This window comes from Spermophilus citellus (assembly GCF_964194105.1).
Source record: "Spermophilus citellus genome assembly, chromosome: 10".
In the NCBI taxonomy this organism is placed as follows: domain Eukaryota; kingdom Metazoa; phylum Chordata; class Mammalia; order Rodentia; family Sciuridae; genus Spermophilus; species Spermophilus citellus.
In genome coordinates this window covers 35,678,694-35,701,392 of record NC_138197.1, presented here as the reverse complement: position 1 = coordinate 35,701,392, position 22,699 = coordinate 35,678,694, and the positions used below count along the sequence as shown (strand labels likewise).

General features: G+C 33.9%; 1 protein-coding gene across 3 annotated transcripts in view; it reads right to left on the bottom strand.

Annotated features, from left to right (window-relative positions):
• Positions 1-5,090: 5,090 nt before the first annotated feature.
• LOC308658009 (killer cell lectin-like receptor subfamily F member 1) overlaps positions 5,091-22,699 on the bottom strand; it is a 36,902-nt gene continuing 19,293 nt past the window's right edge. For 2 of the 3 annotated variants that reach the window (XM_081310386.1, XM_081310388.1), the window contains exons 2-8: positions 17,105-17,170; positions 16,136-16,234; positions 14,798-14,929; positions 10,116-10,258; positions 9,223-9,335; positions 7,453-7,602; positions 5,091-5,630 (exon numbers count right to left, since the gene is read on the bottom strand). In XM_081310386.1, the coding sequence (XP_081166512.1) occupies positions 7,464-7,602; positions 9,223-9,335; positions 10,116-10,258; positions 14,798-14,929; positions 16,136-16,234; positions 17,105-17,170 (692 nt within the window). In that variant the 3' untranslated portion in view covers positions 5,091-5,630; positions 7,453-7,463. The remainder of the gene's footprint in view (positions 5,631-7,452; positions 7,603-9,222; positions 9,336-10,115; positions 10,259-14,797; positions 14,930-16,135; positions 16,235-17,104; positions 17,171-22,699) is intronic. The other variant, XM_081310387.1, reaches the window with a different exon arrangement.

Genomic DNA, 22,699 nt, shown 5'->3' with positions numbered 1-22,699 from the left:
CAGCAACCCCACCACTGGGCATTTATCCAAATGAAATGAAATTATTATATCAAAGAAACATCTGTATGCTCATGCTCATTAAAGCATTACTCACAATAGCCAATATTTGGAATCAACCTAAATGTCTATCCACGGGCAAATGGTGTTAACCATGGATTTTGTCTGGATTGAAAGTTACCTAGAAAATTGGTAAACAATACTTCTGGGTGTATCTGTTAGGGATTTTCCAGGAACAATTAGTCTGTGGGTCAGGAAACTGAGTCAGAAAGTTCTACCCTGAATGTTGGTGGAACCACTAAATAGGCTGAAGGCACAGATGGGACAAAAAGTAGAAGAAAGGGAAAGCTCTTTCTACATACTCATGCTTGATTTTTCTTCATCAGGTGTGTGTTTTTTTTTCTAAAATTACCTGAGGACATAATGTATTGTCACCCCTTCTTTCACAGTCAATCTTAGTTAAGCTTTTCCAGAAATCCACACCATAATTCATCATAGGACCATCAGAAAAGAACCTCTACAAAAGAGTTCAATGTAGTTAGGCTTCCTATTTCCTGCTGCTCTATTTACTTGGCCAATGGTCAAGTGCTGAACGTCCCTTAACTCGTTTTTCACAACATTTATGGACTATCTAGTATTGTGACTAGATATAATAGTTTGTAAAAGTTTTCAAGCAGGAACTGTCTTTCCAAAGGCAAAGTGTGATAAGGAAGAAAGATTCTTTTTTTTTTTTTAATTATTTTATTGTTGGTTGTTCAAAACATTACATAGTTCTTAATATACCATATTTCACAGATTGATTCAAGTGGGTTATGAACTCCCATTTTTACCCCGTATACAGATTGCTGTGTCACATCAGTTACATTTCCATTGATTTACAAATTGCCTTTCTGGTGACTGATGTATTCTGCTGTCTTTCCCATTCTCCACTGTCCCCCCTCCCCTCCCCTCCCCTTCTCTCTCTCCATCCCCTCTACTATAAATCGTTTCTTCCACTTATATAATTTTTCTCCTACTCCTCCTTTCCTCTTATATGTAGTTGTGTATAACCCTGAGGCTCACCTTCCAATTCCATGCAATTTCCCTTAACTCTCACTTTTCCTCCCGCCTATCATCCCTGTTTAATGTTAATCTTCTTCTCCAGCTCTTCGTCTCTACCCTGTCCTTGGTTACTCCCCTTATATCAAAGAAGACATTCAACAAATGGGCCAAGGACCTGAACAGACACTTCTCAGAGGAGGACATACAATCAATCAACAAGTACATGAAAAAATGCTCAACATCGCTAGCAGTCAGAGAAATGCAAATCAAAACCACCCTAAGATACCATCTCACTCCAGTAAGATTGGCAGCCATTAAGAAGTCCAACAGGGCTGGGGATGTGGCTCAAGCGGTAGCGCGCTCGTCTGGCATGCGTGCGGCCCGGGTTCGATCCTCAGCACCACATACAAACAACGATGCTGTGTCCGCCGATGACTAAAAAATAAATATTGAAAAATTCTCTCTGTCTCTCTCTCTCCCTCTATCACTCTCTCTTTAAAAAAAAAAAAAAGAAGAAGTCCAACAACAACAAGTGCTGGCGTGGATGCGGGGAAATGGGTACACTTGTTCATTGTTGGTGGGACTGCAAAATGGTGCAGCCAATTTGGAAAGCAGTATGGAGATTTCTTGGAAAGCTGAGAATGGAACCACCATTTGACCCAGCTATTCCGCTTCTCGGTCTATTCCCTAAAGACCTAACAAGAGCATGCTACAGGGACACTGCTACATCGATGTTCATAGCAGCACAATTCACGATAGCAAGATTGTGGAACCAACCTAGAAGCCCTTCAATAGATGAATGGATTAAAAAAATGTGGCATTTATACACAATGGAGTATTACTCTGCAATAAGAAATGACAAAATCATAGAATTTGGAGGGAAATGGATGGCATTAGAGCAGATTATGCTAAGTGAAGCTAGCCAATCCTTAAAAAACAAAGGAAGACAGATTCTTTAAGAAGGCCTCTGGCCTTGGCAAGCTTCACAGAGATGTTTACATTTCAAAGATAAGAAAAGATGTTACTAATTAGGTTCCTTGGTAACAGCTCACAGCAGGAGGGAAGAAAGAGGAGAAGAAGGTTTTTCCTTCTCAGGTGCGCTCCTGGAAGGGTTAACTTGCCCAGAACAGTGAAAGAAAAAGCTGCTTTTGTGTGAACTTCTGCAGATTGTGAACTTCTGAGTCTCTCCTCCTACACACTGGGTATAAAGTTCTGAAACTGCTTAAACTTGGAGTTCAGAGGGATTAATTGTTTACATAGAAAGCTTTTCCATCTGAACCTGGTTGCAACCATAAATAAACAATAAATCTGCTTCCTGCTGTCTTTGGTGTCTTGCCTCATCTGTCCCTACAGCCATAAGACTCCAGACTCCTTTAAACATTGGATGTGAACTTGTACCAGGGACTTTCTAGGGGGTTTCCAAACCTTCAGCCCTGGATTAGAGCTACATCATTAGCCCTTATTGTTCTGAGTGTTCTATATTCTTTTTTTTTTTTAAAGAGGAATAGACAAAGTGGAGCAGAGGGTATATTTTTTTTTTTAAAGAGAGAGTGAGAGAGGAGAGAGAGAGAGAGAGAGAGAGAGAGAGAGAGAGAGAGAGAGAGAGAATTTTTAATATTTATTTTTTAGTTCTCGGCGGACACAACATCTTTGTTGGTATGTGGAGCTGAGGATGGAACCCGGGCCGCACACACGCCGGGCGAGCGCGCTACTGCTTGAGCCACATCCCCAGCCCTGTTCTATATTCTTGGACTGATCAGTTACCGGTTTCTTTGGCTCTTTTTCCTGGTCATAGCCATCATGGAATTATTCAGCCTCTTACCATGTAAGCCAATCTAATAAATCTCCTTTTATAATTTCATATATATTCTATTTTTTCTGTTTCTCTGGAGAACCCTGACTAATACTGATTTTTTGTACCAGGAGTGTTGCTAGAGAAACAGTTATGAGGACAATTTTTCTTAATTGGCTTTGTAGGTTTTAGAATTGGTATTATGGGCCAGGCTATATGGGCAATGACCAAACAGACTCCGTTTTACCCTAAGACTCCATATCATGTAAGAACTGCTTCTCCCATAGCAAAGTTCCACCTCTGTACCATTAATAATTGCCTAGCATAGTATACTTGGCAACACAAAATTCTTATACAATTTAAAATTGTTCTCTTTGGTTTCTGTTTTTCTTGGACAATGTACCTTGTCAGAGATTGTCTAGACATTAATACCCATTCTCCAACTTGTACTCAACTATGGTTATTTTGACCCACTTCCTTTCTGCTTGCTTGCTGCCAAGCCAACCCAGAAAGTCCCATGGGAAATACTAAGGTACCCATTGCATTGTCTCCCTATCTGCCCAATTCAGCTTCTGTACCTGTTTGCTTGCAGCTACATCAACCTGGATGTGGTTTTTGTGGGTTTTGCCTATAAATATCCTAAAACGCTCAGGCTCAGGGCTGTTCCTTGCAGAGAAATCATGGGTCCTGTGAGGGGCAGTCATCAGCTTGCCAGCTAAATAAAGACTCTTCAATTTGGACAAAACTGGGATTTGGAAGAGTAAGTAGATGAATAGCGAGAGGAAGAATGCTTGTTAAGCTGAGGCAGACAATGTGATCATATTAGAACTAACAGAAACTGCCCCAGGACATTGGCTTTCTAATTTAACTAAATATAAAATGTCTAAGGAGTCTCCTTCTGATAGTATAAAGAGCACTGAAAGTCCATTGTGTGAACTCTTGAAAGAGACAGGCAAAGTAAATGCATTTGATGCTCATACTTCACTACTAATAAGATGAAAGGAATTTAGTGACTCTATATATAATAGTTTAGAATACTTTTGCTTCTAACATTGCTGAAAAAAGTAAAAAAGAAAAAAAAAACAAGAGATTCAAATTCAGAGATTCAAATTCCCAGCTCCAGTTATGCATAATAACCTCCAATCTTCTAAGTGTTCCCTGGAAAAGAATCCGATTTCCTATAGCCACAGCACTGAAATTGCTTAAATTAGCCAGTTGTATGTCCTCCTCGTGTGATTGGCTAAATTACAATGCAAGTTTAACACCCCACCTTGCAACAAGGTACAGTTAGGTGAAGTCATTGACTAGAAAGGAATGGGGGATATTGTGACTTGGGATGGAGATGTGTGAGAGGACGCTGATGAGGCAGGGAATTCTAAATAAATTACAAAGAGTTTATTTTGCCACATGAAGTGGCTTTAGTTCTTACCCTCCATGGCAGCAGCATCCCCTCCTTTACTCCCAGTACCCCTGCCCTCTCCTCCTCTTCCTGAAGGAGCTGACTCTGAATTGCCTTAGGAAACAGTAATGAGTTGCTTATTAATGGGATCATCAGATCCCTTAATCTTCCATGATTTTTGTCTCCTTTTTGAACTTTTTTTTTTTTTGCGGGGGGGGGGGGTACTGGGGATTGAACCCAAGGGTACTTTACCACTGAACCACATGCCCACATGCCCAGCCCTTTTCAGTTTTTTGCTTGTTTGTTTGTTTGTATAGATAGGGTCTCACTAAGTTGCTTAGGGCCTTGCTAAATTGCTGAAGCTATCCTTGAACAACTAATGCTCCTGTCTCAGCTTCCTGAGCCACTGACATTACAGGCCTGTACCACCTTTCCAATGTTTACTCTGACAAAATAGTACGTATTTTTCATACTTATTAAACTAAGTAAGCATGGTTCCATGAAAATTCCTATGTTTATTTTATTAATTTTTTGTTCTTAATAGTGCTAAGATTCGATCCCAAGGCCTCATGCTTGCTAGGCAAGCACTCTTTCACTAAACCACATCCCCTATCTCTTTTAAAACAAATTAAAGTTTTTATAAAAATAAACTATAATTACTTCTGTGTACACACACGGATTTGAAATTAATGTGATTTGTTTTTAATTAATGTTGACCTTTCAATTTTATTCTGAGTAGATATAAGGCCTCATGATTAGATTTTGATTGGTGAACCCCATACTTAAGAACATTAATGTAACATCCCCCTATTCCAAGTTTTAATATAGATTATACATTAAAAATAAAAACAAATAGGCAAATAACCTAGAAATTTTTATTTTATTAGTCCATTTAAACTTAGCATTAACCTTTAATTAAAAAAAACATAAACAAAAAAACCCAGTTTATTTCCCTATGTGAAAGTGGACAGTACTCAAATATGTGCATAACCAATAGAAGTTGTTCTGGGATGAGTCTTAGAACATATTAAATACATGCTGGACACCACAGGTATTTATTCAAGTATTATACATCAGGTACATTGCTTTACACAATGATGAGGATTAGTGAGTCTAGAAAGCTTATGACACATTAAGAAATACGAACAACTAAACAAGCAAAACCAAAATGATTAGGATGTTGACTGTTAAAATTAGGTATGTGCAGGGAGCTGTAAAAAATATATATATGAAACCTATGCAATTTACTCTGCAGCCTCTGCTTCCTCTTCTGTCCTCTTACAGACTGATGTTCCTCAGAATTCTGCTTGAGTCTTCTATCACACACATGCTGGCTACATCCATTCCATAACATCAGTTGTTCAAGGAAGTATTTCCTCCAAATGACATTTAACTGGTGACCTGAAAAATAAGTAAGAGTTAAGTAGATGAGTAGGGAGAGGAAGAATGCTTTTTAAGCTGAGGCAGGCAATGTGATCAGATTAGAACTGACAGAAAACCTGACATGTTTGAATGACTCAGCAAAGTTGAGTGTGGCTCCATCATATGGAAGCTCAGAAGTGGGGAGGAATGAAGGGAAGCCAAGACATGAAGGAGCTGGGAAGTGTGCGTAAGGGCCTTCTACAGTGGAACCTCCCTTGGAATAAAACAGTAATGCTGTCTGATTTGAGGTTTGCAGAGAAACAATATTGAGAATAGATTTGGTGGGCAAAACTAGAAGCAATTGCAGTCATCCAGGATGATAGGTTGGGTGTGAACATCGTATAGACCAATTCCAGAAATAATTAGGTGTTAAAATTGACAAGACTTAAATGTTTGAATGTGGAAAATGAAAAGAACACAGTCATTCATTCATTGTTGTTTTTAGTTATGCATGATAGTATATTTTGACATATTTATGCAAACATGGAGTCCATCTTATTCTAATTATCGTCCCAGTCTTGTGGTTGTACATGATGTGGAGATTCACTGTAGCGTATTTATATATGTACATAGGAAAGTTGTCACATTAACACAGTCATTCTTGATTCCAATGACTCCAAGTTAAACTAGTATGAGCGTGTTTCTGCAATTCGCTAAACTAATAATTTTAATTTTTAATATGGGAAAATTTCGAGGCCTTGATAGGTCAAATAGAGATAGTTGGGCATTCAGATATATTAGTGTCAATCCTTGGAAATATGGAGTTGGGAGTTATCAAGTTGATGGCAACTGATGTTATGGAGTGGATGTAGCCAGCATGTGTATGATAGAGGACTCAGGCAGAATTCTGAGGAACATGAGTATGTGAGAGGACAGAAGAGGAAGGAGATCCTGCAGTGAAGACTGAGGAGGAACAGCTGGGAAAGTAGATAAAAGTTCTAGAGAGCATTGTGCCATAGATGCTAAGATTAGAGAATATTTCAAGAAGAAAGGATAGGTCCATAATGATCAACACTGCTGAGGGTTATAGTGAAACCTAGAAAGTTCTCATTGTCTTTAGACACAGGAAAGCCAGTATTGACATGGTAAGAATATTTTTGTGAAACAGTGTAAAAGCAGAAGACAAATTTTAAAGAACATGGAGTGAAAGTAAGAAAGTGGAAAAAGCAAGTATAAACAACTTTCAGGAAGTTTGACTTAAAATGTGGGAGAAGTTGGGCAGAAACTGGAAACCACATGTGGTTCAGGGAAATTTTTCTTGTTACTCTTGCATGTTTGGCTGTTAAAGAACAAGAGTAAAATTAGAAAGAAATAACCAAAGGGTTCTCTTTGTAAATATATATATATATATATATATATATATATATATATATATATATATATATAGGCTGCAACCCTACTATAAACTAAGATATTTGATTTTGATAGAAATGAATTCTGTAATTTAAGTAGGAAATGAATTCTAATTTAATTGGTAATTTAAGTGGTAGAAGATTTATAAAGATATCATCTAATGGCTTCTCCTAAAAATCAAGGTCCTCTGTAAGAGGCATAGAGAGTGAAGTTTTGAGAAGTCAGTGAATGTTTTCCGTCTGAAATAGCCACTATTAAGAGTGAAAGATAAGTGTGAAATTCAGTGCTAGTGTCAAGGTTGAGCTGAGGGTGAATACTTGAATTTACAGTAACATCATTATTATCTACACCTTTATTATCATCATCATGATATTTGTTAAAGAAACAAAATTTCTATAAAATATCTAAATGCAAAAAATATGAAGATTTTTTTTAATAAGAAGAATACCTATGATCAATTCAGAGATTGCCTGCTGTGGATGAAGAAATCACTTCTTGACAAATCCAGAAACTTTCCATCAAACACTTTTCAGAAAAAACACCCTTATTTGTTATCAGAGCACAGGCATTCTCTTTAATCTGGCCTGTGACTTGAAATCTGTAGAGGAAAAAGCAACTTTTTAGTGATTCCCAGATAACTGTTGTCAGTTACTATTAAAAGCACAACTATGTGAATTTTATATGCTTTTTATTTCCATTTTAAGTTATAAATTTCAGGTACTGCAATATTCAAGCAAGAAATATGCATTAAAAATATTTCTGCTGGGTATGGTGGTGCACACCTGTAATCCTTGTGGCTCAAGAGGCTAAGGCAGAAGGATAGTAAGTTCAAAGCCAGCTTCAGCAAAAGTGAGGTGCTAAGGAACTCAGTGAGACCCTGTCTCTAAATAAAATACAAAATAGGACTGGGGATGTAGCTCAGTGGTTGAGTGCCCCTGGGTTCAATTCCTAGCAACAGCCTCCTCACCCCTCAAAAATTCTTCTTTAATGAAGAAATTGCTTCAAATTATTTCTTAAACCAAAAATTCTCACTTGTATGTGATCAATGGAAATAAGCAGGTGAATAAAACAATATTCCTTTACCAATCCTATGAAATAATATGAAAAATAAAGATCTGAGAGGACAATCTGACTGACCATTTTAAGGTAAATATTTTCTTTCTTACCCCAAAATTCCTGTTTTTAGTATCTTTTTTAGTATCCACAATAATTAATTAATATCAGCTTCCATACTAAACAGTATCATATTCATCATTTTAAGTTTGGAAATATCAACACTCAAAAATATACATAGTTTTCAAAAAATATTAAGCCAACTTTCTGTATATAAAACTATTAATTTTTCATCTTCCGCCCTTAAATCTCAATTTCACACTTAATAAAAAATCTTCTCTTTATTTGATAAACCTCTTTGATTCTCTTTGATTCCTAGGTACCTCTGTTTTAAATGGTGGCAACATTACTCAAGACAGGACTGGAGGTAGAAATGAGAATTATAATGAGGAGTAGGGAAGAAAAACTCCCTTTTAATTTTTTTGAACTCATGTTGACAAGAGAATCTCTGTGCATGCAATGTATATATGGGTATATCCAAATTCTTTACCCTAAACACAAAAGATGGAAGTTTCTCTTTTTTTCCATTTTTCCATGATGTTCCAACCAAATTTTTCTTAGGCAAATAAGTTATAAGGCAATTTCATAATCTAAAAGTAATCAGCAAATAACCAGTTCTAACAATCCGATTAGTAAATTAATTACTCTAAGCAAGTTTGTGTGTCAGTTGACAGAGGTGGTAGATTTCTGTTAGAAATCATCAAAGCTAAAAAAAAATTCTTAATTTATTGTCTGATATATGGAAGGATGGCATAAATATGCAATTTATAATACAGAATATAAATTTTAATGAGAGATGTAGATCATCTGTAGGTGAGAATCTTCATTTGGATGGTGGCCTTCTATTCCAGGGAATTTTTCACTATCCTCAGCCTGCTTACCAACTCTTGCATTATTAAATTATATGGAAGTTTTAATATAAGAATAAATTAGTTTAGGAGTCTATTTCTCTAACACAGATTTTCTATTCTTCACACATTAAAAGATATCAAAATCTTCCATCTGTAGCAACCAACTGGCCATTGGAATTCCAGAGAGTCACCCGTAGTTGCACACTGCAGAGCTGTTGCATTTCCCCAATGATATTTGCATGCCAAACACTTACAACTGTAGATTTAATGGTGTGCCATCCACCCAGGTCCATGTCTTCTGTGGGTGTGTAATGTTTAACCCAATCCAAAAGTGGTTTCCAACTTGTATATTACTCTGTATGAATTCCTGTGAAAGGAACCAGTGAAAATTAACTGAATTAAGCCTCTTAAGATAGCCTCTTCTCACTTTTTCTCCTGACTGAAAATGGCCTTAGTGCTTATCTTGGTAATCAGGAAAATTATAAGAGGTGTCCATAATTTTATGGAAGAAACTCAATATAGGACAATTTTCAAACCACATGATCTTGTTGTGTGAGGTCACATGCAGCTTTCATAAAGTCATGACAATGTGAGCAGCTAATGAGGGGTGCAAAGAGATGTGAAGTCCCAACAAAGAATTAATAAACCTTCCTGATGAAGGCAGCTGTTCACTAGTTGTTTTCAATTATCAATGAGCAGTCTCAAACAAATCTGGTTCCTATGCTAAAACTATACACTAACCAAACTAAAAAGCCCGTCTCACTTACTCCAGATACTAGCAATATTCCCAGAAATTGTTAATGCTTTGATGAGTATCTCCAATCATTCCTATCTTTCCTTCCAAGAACTAATATGGAAGGCTGACATTGTAAATGGGCCTTAGTTTAAAACCTAGATTTGCCATTTACTTGTACAATGAAATTGTCTAATTGCACACCTGGCAAAGTTCCGATTTGGAAACAGGGAAAATTCTATTTATCTTACAAGTTTATCTTGAGCACTAACTTATATAAAAATTGTAAAATGCATAGTACAATGCCTAGCACATAGTAGGAATGCAAGAAATGGAAATAACTAATACTTGTATAATTCCTTTGTCATAAAATGGATCTATTTTTTCCAGTTTTGAAGACAGATTATTTCTTACCAGCTCTGCCTTGTCTTGTATCACCAAGAGATGTGACTTTTTCAGAGAACATGAGTTTTGGCTATCGATCCATGATTTGAAATTCATGAAAAATTTATAACATTTTCCTTTTTTGTGTAGCCAATCATCAGGGCATAAGTTTGCTGAAATAGGAAGACAGGATGACATAGAAATGAGAAAGAAGTTTCAATATAAAAACAATTTTTGCATTATTTTTTAAAACTTCTTCATTAAAAGTAAGAATTTTGCCCCATTTTTATGAAATGAACACACGTTCCAATGAAGAATGTCTTTAGAAGAGACAAATGCTAAACATATTCATATTTATTATTTTAGTAACGACCACACATGAAATAATTTTCTGAATTCTGAATGTATGTGAATATATGAAATTTTTGCCTAACAAACTTATGAGAGCCATAAAATTATCAATTTTGAACTCCTCTTTGTGTGTATAAAGATATTAAAGGTTAGTTAAAGTAGAAAGAGGGACAGTGAAGCAGAGATACAGTAACTGACTCAAAAGTTCAGAGAGATAATAAGTGTAAGGGCAGAGGGAAACTTAAAGCCATGGTCATATTAGTATATTTACACAAACTACACAAGAGATAAAAGGTGCTATACTCTTAAAGAACTAAAAGGGTAAATTTTCAGCAATCTGATCTCTGACTGGGTTCCTGTTCCTGTCCCTGTCGTGATTGTAAGAAACTGACTTTCAGGATGTAGATCAACCCAAGGATTAAACCACAAAACCAATGTCTTAGGAAACCATGACCAGAAATTTTAGCGATCAAAATCTGTTGAGCCCACCAACAGATCTTGAACAGAGGAGTGATTTTAAAAAAAGAGAATAAATTAAAATATTTTATTTTTTATAGCAGACAACCATTTTTAAACTTCTAACTAGAATCCTCAAGTATATTTCTGAGTAATTAAAAATCAAAGGATATGAGAGTCACCTTTGAAATCAGAGAGCATAAAAGATATCGGGGGAAAAAACTGACGAGGAAAAAAAACAATTCCTTTAAAAATTCCTTTTTGATACAGAAAAATATATTCCATACATACATTATCAGAAATTTGTAAAATAAATGATTTACCATGACCTCAGTATCTATGTGTCTCAATGACCACCAAATGTATCTATGAAAAGGGAAAAGTTAAAATGGATATTAAAATAAACCTACATTCAGAAAGGGTACATACAGGTTTCAATTAATGCCATATGTTTTTACATATTAAGCTATATAAATATTGATTAAATTTTATTTAAATTTTAATTACTTCATTATTTAAATATTATGTATTTTTAAATATCCATAAATTTGTGCATAAACTTATCTGATATATCAAATGATATATAAACATATAAACATAAAAATAGAAAGTATAAAATACTTTATACAAAAGTCCTTAAGTGCTGCATTGCTGGAGGAGGAGGAGAGCCTCCAAGTGACCTTGAGAAGCCTATGGGAGCGTAAGCATGGGGGAAGATGGTAGTGCCTAAGGTAACCTGCTGAGGGAGTGTGGAGAAAGACTAAAGTCTTAACCCAGAAGCATCATCATAAACATGCACATTAGTTATATTTTTCATATTGCATTCTTTCACTCACTTTAAAACACAAAATAACACATATACAAATTTTACTAAATCTACATAAGCCTTAGAAATTATCTTAGAATGATGCATTTAAAATGTATAAAATTTATGGCTTGGGGTAGATTTTCTACTTAGGAAATAGTTATTACATCTGAGAATTTTTTATGGTATAATAGGAACTTACAAGTAAGAAAAAAAATAGGCATCCTAATTTTTAAAAGGGGCCAAGATGATAAACATTTTATTATTTTATTATTTCTTAACAAATGGGCATTTTGAAGAATAAAAAATAAATATCTAATACATATTATTTTTATATTACTACTTTGTAACAATACAATTAAAATATATTATATGTATTTTTACATACTTTTATCATATAGAAAGAATCTTAGCTCATATGGTCAAGTTGGCTGAAATTAAACGGATTTTTTGTAAGTTTTAAACTGAATTTTGATTTTGATAGGATAGCAGTGCAAAACTAGAGTTTTGTTTTCCTTCTATTAAAATGATAAAATTTTCTTGGAAATTTTGTTTATTCTTCATAAGAGATTATAAAATATGTTTCTTTACCCTGCAAGTAATCTGTTTAGGAAACAGATTCTGAACCTTATTCAAATAAATTCTACTACTTTATGTTGTGTTTATCGTGACTGATTACTGAAAACTAAGTTTTCACAATACTGAAAAGAGCTAAGTTTTTTAATATTCATGTTAACTTCTGTATTTGCTTTTTAATTTTTTTATCATGTGGGTTAAACATATGACTAAGTATTATTTTATCATGATATATATGATTCTGTTTACCTAAGTATTCAAATTTTTGGATATTTTTGACTCCTTTCCCAAATCAAATTAAAAACAAACAATTTTGCCCAGAGAGCACCTAGAAAATCTTAAAGGCATTACTTTTGAAAAATGTTAACCTATTTAGATTCATTTGAGATTCTAAATTGTGTGGGAAGCCTTGTTAAATATGAAGGGGACTTTAATTATCCTTGTTATATTTGTATGGGGTTACATTTGTTAATATAAATATTTCAGAATTGTTATGAGGTTACTAAAATTTTAACAATGTCCCTACTATACATGAAATTTCTATGAATAACATTATCTGTCAGAATTGCAGTTATTATCTTAAAATATGTATCATAGAAACAACCAGAGATCTTTATCAATTGCATTACTCTCATCAAAACTTAAACCATACCCATTTTAAGCCCTTTGTCATTCACAGTTACTGTTTTATGCTCTCCTAAAAACATAAAATTCATTACAGTTCAAAAGGCTTTGTCTTCTAAAAGACCCATGGAAAAAGTAAGAACTTCTGGTGTCATTGCATAAATAATTTGAAGTCCACAGCGTTGGACTGGGTAAAGAATCAAAACTAATGAAGGAGCTAACTGGTAAAACTGCTATCCCAAGATAAAGTAGAACAAGAAAAAAATTATAGGAGACCAAATGAACTAAAGAAAAATGATCATGATTCCTTTTATAAAATTCTCTCAAAATGTTACTGTTTTTTTTTTATATCCTAATTTCTGAATATATAAGCAATTTTTGTCTCTTTTTTCTCAGCTGTGTGTAATTTATGTAACTGAGTATGTTATGACTTTATAAACAAAACTAAAAAATCTATCTCTTTTCCTCTCCTAATGTCTCCAAAATATGGAAATTCTAATTGAATATTTTTTATTTTCACGGTAGTTCAGTTAGCTGTTTAATAAGAACCTGTTATCCTTGCAACAGAACATAATTAGAAACATGAGATTTTACCAGAATGTCATGTTTGAGAATAATGTGTATAAAATTAGATATAACTGGACAGTTTCAAAAACTAAGGTTCAGTTTGTGGAACCAATTTTAAAAAATGACCTGAAACATGGCTTATAGTATTCTCAGACTCATATTTGAATAAGGAAGGGTGCTCCTGGGCAAGCCCAAGAATCTGAAGATGCATAAGGGCCTCTAAAAAGACAGGAATTCATTCATATCTATAGATACTACCAGTGAGGTCTGATGGAGAGTTTGTAATTTGGCTTCCTATCTTCAAGAGGTTTCTAGGAGTCCAACTTGATTTCCTTATTCCAACAAAGCAACCTTTAAAAGACTTAAATGATCAATATGCTCCCTGTTACCCTTATGAAAATAATCAGGCCAAGTTAAATGATATTTATTTTTGTAAACAAAATAATTTGACTTTGATTATCTTTGATAGAAATGGAGATGACTGTAGAGAGAAATGTTGTTTCAGTTGAGAATGAGTATCACTGAAAACTAAAACTTGACTGCCTAGATCCTTACCTGGACCATCTGAAGAAGTCCCACAAGCTAAATAAAGTTCATTGATCCTTTCTCTACACAGAAGAATTACAGTGACTATAAGACTAGTGTGCATGACACGAAATCTACTAAATTTCCCCCATTGTACACATGCCACCATCTGAAGACACTTTAGAAAATGCCAGATGAGACAAATAAAAAGGATGGTAACATGCCTTCTCAAATAATCCGGTTTTGCATAAAAATTATTTCAATTTGAGGTTCAACAGACAGAAAGAATCCTGGAGGCTCCCCTTCTCTGACCAAAGGCAGAAATTTCTAAGAAATGAGGCAGCATACTTTCCTTCTTCATGGGTCAGGTTGTGGATGGGGTGGTGCATGTGTGTGATGGGGGGGTCACTCCCAGGAAAAAGACGGGGAATAAATCTACCAACTACCAACATCCTCTCTCTGAGAAGTTAATGGCCCTAAAGAAGACAAGAAGACCATTTGCACAAGGATAAACATAAGATATTATTATAAACTTTCTTATCCCTCGTTAGTTCTTCTGAAAAACCTGTAGGTCTTTCCTAAAGAAATCTACTTTTATTCTCATAGAGGCTTCCTCCTGGTCTTTCCTTAGAAAGCTAGGTACCATGTTAGTGATTTGGCTAATTCTCTCTTTAGTTTCTATATCCGTCCTAATAAAATCTTGTCTTCTGTTAATCTTTTATCAGTTTGACTTACTTACTGACCACCCCTAAGAGGATGGAGGAAAAGACTTTCCTTCTCAACATTACAATGAAATAAAATCACGTACCTGCGGAGTTTGCATTGTTCAGTTGTTTTCTAGGAGAAGTATTCATACAATTGCAATATTTGGTTCCATTTTCATTACTAAATATCTGCTCACTGTGTTTATCACTGAAGGAATGCATGTTTTGATGACTTACTAATAAACAAAAACATTAACAGTAATTATATTTCTATAAATGGAATTTATTTATTTATTTTATTTCAATTAAACTGCAAGTGAATCCACAAATTGCTTGTCAAGAAATCTGTTTAGAGGCTGGGGTTGTGGCTCATCGGTAGAGCACTTGCTTAGCACGTGCGAGGCCCTGGGTTTGATCCTCAGCACCACATAAAAACAAATAAACAAAATAAAGGTATTGTGTACAACTAAAAAGTAAATATTAAAAAAAAGAAATCTGTTCATTTAAATTTGACAAGAAAATATGAATTTCGAGATTTGGGAAATTTCTTCCTACAAAAACTTAAGTAAAAACAAAAAGTATCATTATCCAAATAAAACTAAGTTTAAGTTTTTATCTCTTTAGTCTGATAGGTTAGAATTCTGCATGTGATCTTGAAATTCTGTGTGTGCTCTTCCCTGTAAAAAGGGAAATGCTTAGCAAACTTGCACATTCTTTTAAGTTTCAGAAATGGTGTATATAAAATGTTTACATAACTCCTAACATGTAGCAGGTAACAGCAAATAGAAACAATTATGAATATAATTGTACATATCTCGTATTTACATTTCATAGTTAAAAATCTTAAATTTAACGTGGGCTTATATTTTAAAGTAGCTGATAATTTTTTTTTCAAAACCCCAAAGCATCAGGTCACCTGTAAAGTCCAAATTTTTACTGAAAGGGCCAGATCAACTTCTACAAAATTTATAGAGCTATCACCAAAATATGTCACTTCAGTTCCTAGAACAGTGACAGTCACTAAAGATTTGCCAAGCAGGTAAATGTATGAACAAAGTAGTTTTTTATAAAATAATACATTTGCTGCTTCCTCTGTATAGGCAAAAACTAATTATAATGGAATCATAAGTGGTATCATTTAATGTCAGTATAATTAAAATAATGAAAAAAGAGTATGAGGACTTCATTAAAAAATGTATCTGTACACGTGGAAAAATGAGAATTCATACCCTATTTGAATCAAATATATGATATGTAAGATCATTGTATTGTCTTGAGCAACTAATAAAAAAAAAAGACCATGAACACAGACTTCATAAAGGTGGCCTTCTAAATACAAAAAAAAAAAAAAAAAAATGTAAGAAGTTAGAGAATGTAGAAGTTAAACTCCAAAGGAAATGTTTTTGCCTCTCTAGCTAAACATGTAAATTCAATTTACTCACCTCGAATGATTAGTCCTATCACTGTGGTCACCAATATAACAAGTACAATGCCCATCAGTCTCAGAGCAGTCTGATGCCACTTTGGACACTCTGGGTAATCTGTAATGAATAATTTTTCTTCTAAAACTTTTAGACACTAAAATGAACTTAAAAATGTGTCATATAAATGAAAAATTCTGAGTGTATACATTGTCTTTCCATGGTATAAAGGAACATACAAAGTCTGTTAGATTACCCTGAGATGAATTTGTATGTAATTATCTTTAAAAATTGGATTTATTGATTATAAAAAGTCAAAACACTTCATTCATTTAATACTTATTAAGTATCCTTCTTATATTAACACTTTTGTTCCCAAACCATAATTCATACAGAGAATGGGTGAATATTAGTTGATCAAACAAAATATTCCAACTAAAATTTATCATTTATGTTCATTTACATCTTGACTGAATTACTTGTATTATATTCAAGTAGTATCAAAATAACTGAGTGAAAGTTAGAATGATTGTCTAAAGGAGATACACAAGCTAAACTGAATGTTGTAGCCATTTTCATTTTCCCAAATATTATTTAAATTAAAACACATTTGTATTAATTCATGAAATAAAACTTACATGCTCATCTTTATAATTGTATATTTTGCTTTAATAAATAAGCATTGTAAGAATTTCATAATCTTCAATCCAGGGTAAAAATGTATTCATTATATTCATTAATAAACATTATTATTTATAAACATTATTATTGCCAGGAACTGGGATGGGTGTGTGAATTGCAGAGATAGATAACACAGTGTACCAGTAAGAAAGCTATGCAAATATATTATTTCAAAATAAGGTAGCAACATTTCTTAACACTAGGCTGTAGTTCAAGTTTTTAAATGTTCGTATTGATAACAGAATTGAAATTCTCCCCAAGAATTATAGATGCATAATTGGTAGTACAATGGGAATTATAAGTTCTTACCTTTATATGTCCACTTGTGATGACAATGATGGGAATGTTTTCTTGGCTTCTGAAATATAGATGTTTCTGTGTTTTGTCCAACCATTCCATAAACAGAAAAATCCATTTTTGAATGAGGTGGAAATAGAGACATTATTTGACAAAAACAATCAGTGCCTACAAAATGTCTTGTTGAAACAAAGCTTACCACTCTAAAACCACAGAGGATATGGTTTAAAAAGGGAAGGGACCTCTCCTTCGTACATGAAATGCCTTTTATCATAGTTCTGTATTTGTAGCAAAATTATAAAGATAATACAAAAAATTCTCATTAGGTTAATATGATACATATACCAAAATTACTGAATCAATATTGACACATTACTATTAATTAAAGTCTATATTGAAAGATCCTCAGTTTTTGCCTAATATCTTTTCTTTAAGGATCCCATATAGAATACCACAATACATTTAGTTCTTATATTCATATCCTTAGTTGTAATGTTTATTACTCTTTATTTTGATGACTTTGAAAGTTTTGAAAAAATAATGGTCAAATATTTTATAGAATATTCCCAAATTTGAATAGTCTGCTATTCTTTTCATTATTATACATGGGTTATAGATTTTTGGAAGAAGACTGCTGAGATAAATTGTCAGTCTCATCACCTTATTGAGGGTATATATTATCAATATGGGTTCTCACTGTTCATGTTAATCAACTGGCTGAGATAGGGTTTAAAGGTTTATTTAGTGTAAAGTTATTCTCCCCCTCCCCATTTCCAAACTGTACTCTTTGGAAGAAACCCAATATATGCATCGCAAGGAAAGGATTGGGTTGTGTATAGACACTGTGAAGACATTTTCAGAATTCTCCTGGGAATATTTACCTACTTTTCTATTTATTTACTCCTTTATTTTAGTATACATCTACTTATATTTATTTTATAATTCTAATCAGTACTACTTTTTTTGATGCCCACATTTTTCTATCTTTGGCCATTGGGAGCTCTATCAGTTGACTTCATGAGTTCAGTTCACACAGTTGTCTACAATTCCAATGCACATGAATACTTCTAGCCTCTTTCCTCACAATTCTATAACCTCCCCCTCCAATAATAAAAAATCAGCAGGACTATTACCATCATACTTAATTTGCTTAATTTTTTGATTTCAACATACATATTTAATGGCTTGGGAATTGTTTCCCCAAACCTCATAAGAAACTATTTATCAACTAGATCATAGTGCTTAATATGCACAATTCCTTTTGTCCTACAGTTTCTACTCATTTCTAAGTTACTTAGATCAGCAACACCCTCACCTTCAGTGAGGCTGCTTATGCATTTGTAATGAAGTTAAAGTCTTTTGGCACTTTCTGAATATCATCCTAGAATTCTTAACCCCCAAATTGATTTTTAAATTTGCATGAATTAATGTTCACTCTTTCTGTCATAAAGTCTTATGAGTTTCCACAGATATTATACCATAATTATATCGTACATGCTCAAAAAACTTCCAAGCTCTTCATCTTTCAACTCTATACCTCTCCTAAATGCTGGTAACTCCTGATATATTTGGCATCTCTACATTAGGCCCTATCCAGATAATGTATGGACTCATGCATTATAAAGCCTTTTCAGACTGGTTTCTTTCAATATGTCATACACATTTAAAATTTATAAATATGCTTTTATAGTTTGATAGCTCATGTTCTTTTATTGCTGAATCCATCATAGGAACATATGCAGCTTGCTTATTTATTCACTTATTGAAGGACATCTTAGCTATTTTTTAGTTCGGGGCAATTATAAGTAAAGGTACTATAAACACTCATATGTAGGTTTATGTATGGATTTAAATTCTCAAATATGTTGGGTAAATGCCTAGAATTTTGGCTACATGGTCATTTATCTTTGTAAGGAACTGCAAAGCTGTCTTTCAAAGTCTCTGTGTCATTTTGCTTCCCACTAACAATGATTGAGGCTTTGTCTCTCCCTCTTCTCATCAGCAATGGGTGTTGACAGCATTTTGAATGTTAGCATTCTAAAAAGGTCCTAGTGTTATCTCTGAGTTGTTTTCATTCTCATTTCTCTAATGAAAAGTGATGTGGAACACTTTTTCATGTGCTAATTGTTCCTCTATCTTCTTTGATAAAGTGTCTGTTCAGATCTTTTATTCAATTTCTATTTGGGTTTTTTTGTTTTCTTATCGTCAGAAGGTAGGTATTCTCTACATATTTTAAGAACTTTTTTCTTATCAGATGGTATATATTCCACAATTATTTTCTACTAGTTTGTAATTTATGTTTTTATTCTTTTAAATATATCTTTTGCACCCCAGAATTTTAAAATTTAAATAAAATCCATCTTATTTTCTTATGTTCATGGATTGTACTTTTGGTGTTGTGTCTAAAAACTCCTCACTAAATAAAGGTCATGTAGATTATATTCCTGTTTTGTTCCAGAAGTTTTATAGATTTTTTTCATTTTATACTTGGTTCCATGATTGCTTGAATTAAAAATTGCTTCAGATATAAAATTTGCATCTGGGTTCTTTTTTGTTTGTTTTTTGCAAGTGGATATACAGGTTTCCTGGTATCATTTGTCACATAGACATAGACATATGTATGAAATAAATGACAGATGAATAGTTAGAAAATAACTCCTTTTCCTACGAGGTCACCTTTTGCCCTTTCTCAAAAATGAGTTTACTATTTCAATGAAGGTGTTCCTATCCTGTTTTGTTGAGTTGTGGATCTGTTTGTTCACTGATAACGGAAGAAGACTTGTCTCCAAAGAAGTGTCCAAGGAGAGAGGAGGGAACTCCACTCAGGACCAGTGGGATTCTTTGTATATGTGACAGTAAAGAATTTCAACATTCACCTGTCAGAGGCATAGACTGAGGGTTACTTAGGAAAGAAGATAAAAATTCAAGGGAAAATTGGGGCAGTGTAAAGAGAGAGATGTCTTTGAGAGTGAAGCAAGGAATGCTCATTCAGCAGAGAATGTGGGCCACTTTGAGGCTGAGAGAAGTATTTTGGGGCTACCCAGCTCTTCTTTTAAAGAACATTTGGTGAGGGTTGTGAGTGGAAAAGTATGTAGGAATGTTATCAGTCCAACAATCTCAAAGACAGTTTCTGGTGGTTTCAGTCAATCTCTGGAATGTTAGACTGACAAGGTCTTTGTTATCTGATCCACAGACAGCACCAGAAATTCCCATAAATTATAGGTCTCTCATTATATCATCTCTTTTTTTTTGTTTCATCTAATTATTAGGAGGTTAATTAACAGTGGAAGGGTACATTTAGAGAGTTCTGAGGAATTTCTGAGAAAGGAACGTCTCCTTTCTACCTTTTCTTATTTCTGTATTCTACCTCAATACGATGCTATTTTGAATACTTTAGCTTACAATAAGTCTTGAAATTACATAGTATGAATCCTCCAACTTTGTTCTTCTTCCTCAGCATTGTTGTAGGTATTCTGACCATGGAAATAGGGAACTGTTCCCCCAGTGAGCAAACTCCCTGGGGTTTACTGGCAGCCTGATTCCCATGATTAAAATGCCCAGCAGTTTTCTCCTGAGGCTATTAAGATAACTACCTGGCAATGAGGGTCTCCCTTCATTTCCATGCAATTTCCCTTTTCTCTCCCTTTCCCTCCCATCTCATGTCTCTGTTTAATGTTAATCTTTTCTTCCTACTCTTCCTCCCTGCTCTGATCATAGTTGCTCTCATTATATCAAAGAAGACATTTGGTATTTGTTTTTTAGGGATTGGCTAGCTTCACTAAGCATAATCTGCTCTAGTGCCATCCATTTCCCTGAAAATTACTAATAGGGCATTATGTAAAATTGTGGATGTGTAACCGACGTGATTCTGCAATCTGCATTTGGGGTAAAATTGGGGGTTCATAACCCACTTCAATCTAATGTATGAAATATGATATGTCAAGAGCTTTGTAATGTTGTGAACAACCAATAAAAAAATTAGGAAAAAAAAAGATAACTACCTGGTTTCCATAGCAACGTCCTTGGGTTTGAGAGGCTCTGTGTTTGTATTAACTAGGACCCTATTTTAGTTAGCAGGCACTCAAAGGAATACTGATTAGAGTGTAGTCAGGTGTGATGGGTAATATGTAACCTTTTATGAGTTAATAAAACTCAGCAGGAGGGAGGAGCAAACACTTCACTTCTATACTTCTTTACCACATCACTTCAGTCATTCCCCCATCCCTCCATCCGATCTGTCTGCTCATATCCTGTGTCTGTGTCAGCTCTTTGTGTGCCTCCTCACAGGTATTCCTCCACAGGTGTTCCTTTACACATTGTGTTGACTGCTCCAGCATTTTGCCTTTCTCTATACTTAAAATCAGTTGGCCATTGCCTACAAAATAATTTGAAGTCATTTGTTTGAGAGTGCACACTACAGATAAGTCAGAAAGAACTGACACCTAAATCATCATGAGTCTTCCAACCCGTAAACATAGACTACCTATTTTTAAGATATGTGATTTCTTTCATATTTTCAGTTTATAGTTTTCCAAATAGATATTTCATGTATGTTAGATTTACGTCTAAAAATGTTTGTTGTTTTGGTGCTATTGTGAGTGGTACTTATAAATGTTAAATTTCAATTGTTCATTGATAGTACATAGGAAAATAACTGACATATTTGTATTAACATTGACTACTGAAAATTTGCTGCACTTACTACTTAGTTCCAGGAATAATTTATGTTTATACTTTTATGGAGAGGTCTACATAGCAGTCATGCCATCTGATAAAGAAAATCATTTTTTTAAATTTGTGTACCTTTTCTGTCCTTATATTCTTGCATGAGCTAATACTTACAATTCAATGTGGAAGAGAGTAGTAAGAGTGGACATTTTTGTCTTATTCCTGATCCAAAAGGGAAAAGCATTCTTCTTTAACCATGAACTATGACATTAGCAGTAGGTTTCTCTATAAGATTTTTTTAAATCGAGTTGATAAAATTCTACTTTATTTGCACAGCATTTGTACCATTGATGGGTATTAGATTTTGTCAAATTTCTTTTCTGTTGACATGATAATGTTTTGTTTTCTTAGCATATTAACATGTGGATTAAATTTATTGAGTTTTAACTGTTGAACCATCCTTAAATACTTGGACTAAAGCCCACTTGTTCATGCTCCAGTTCTTTTGTACATTTTTATTCAATTTGCTGTTGCTTTGTAGAGGATGTTGTCTGTTCATGAGAGATACCGATCTGTTGTTTTCCTTTCTTTTAATGTGTTTATTTGCTTTCTGTATAAATAATTATGCTGACTTTACAGATAGAGTTAGGAAATATTTTCTTTTCATTTCCTTTTAGAAATTGTGAAGAATTGGTACTGTATCTGCATTGCACATTGTACTAGTGTATTCACTTGAAAAGAATGTTTATTAAGCAGTTACTAAATGGAGTATTCTATAAATGTCAGCTAGTACATACCATGGATTAGGAGAAAATGGTTGTAAATTACACTTTTGAAAAAGTATTTTTATTTTGAATACATAAAGCAGGCTCACAGTTTAATAATAAATCAAAGAATATAATCTAAAACATATAAATTATACAAAATAGACATTTTTCA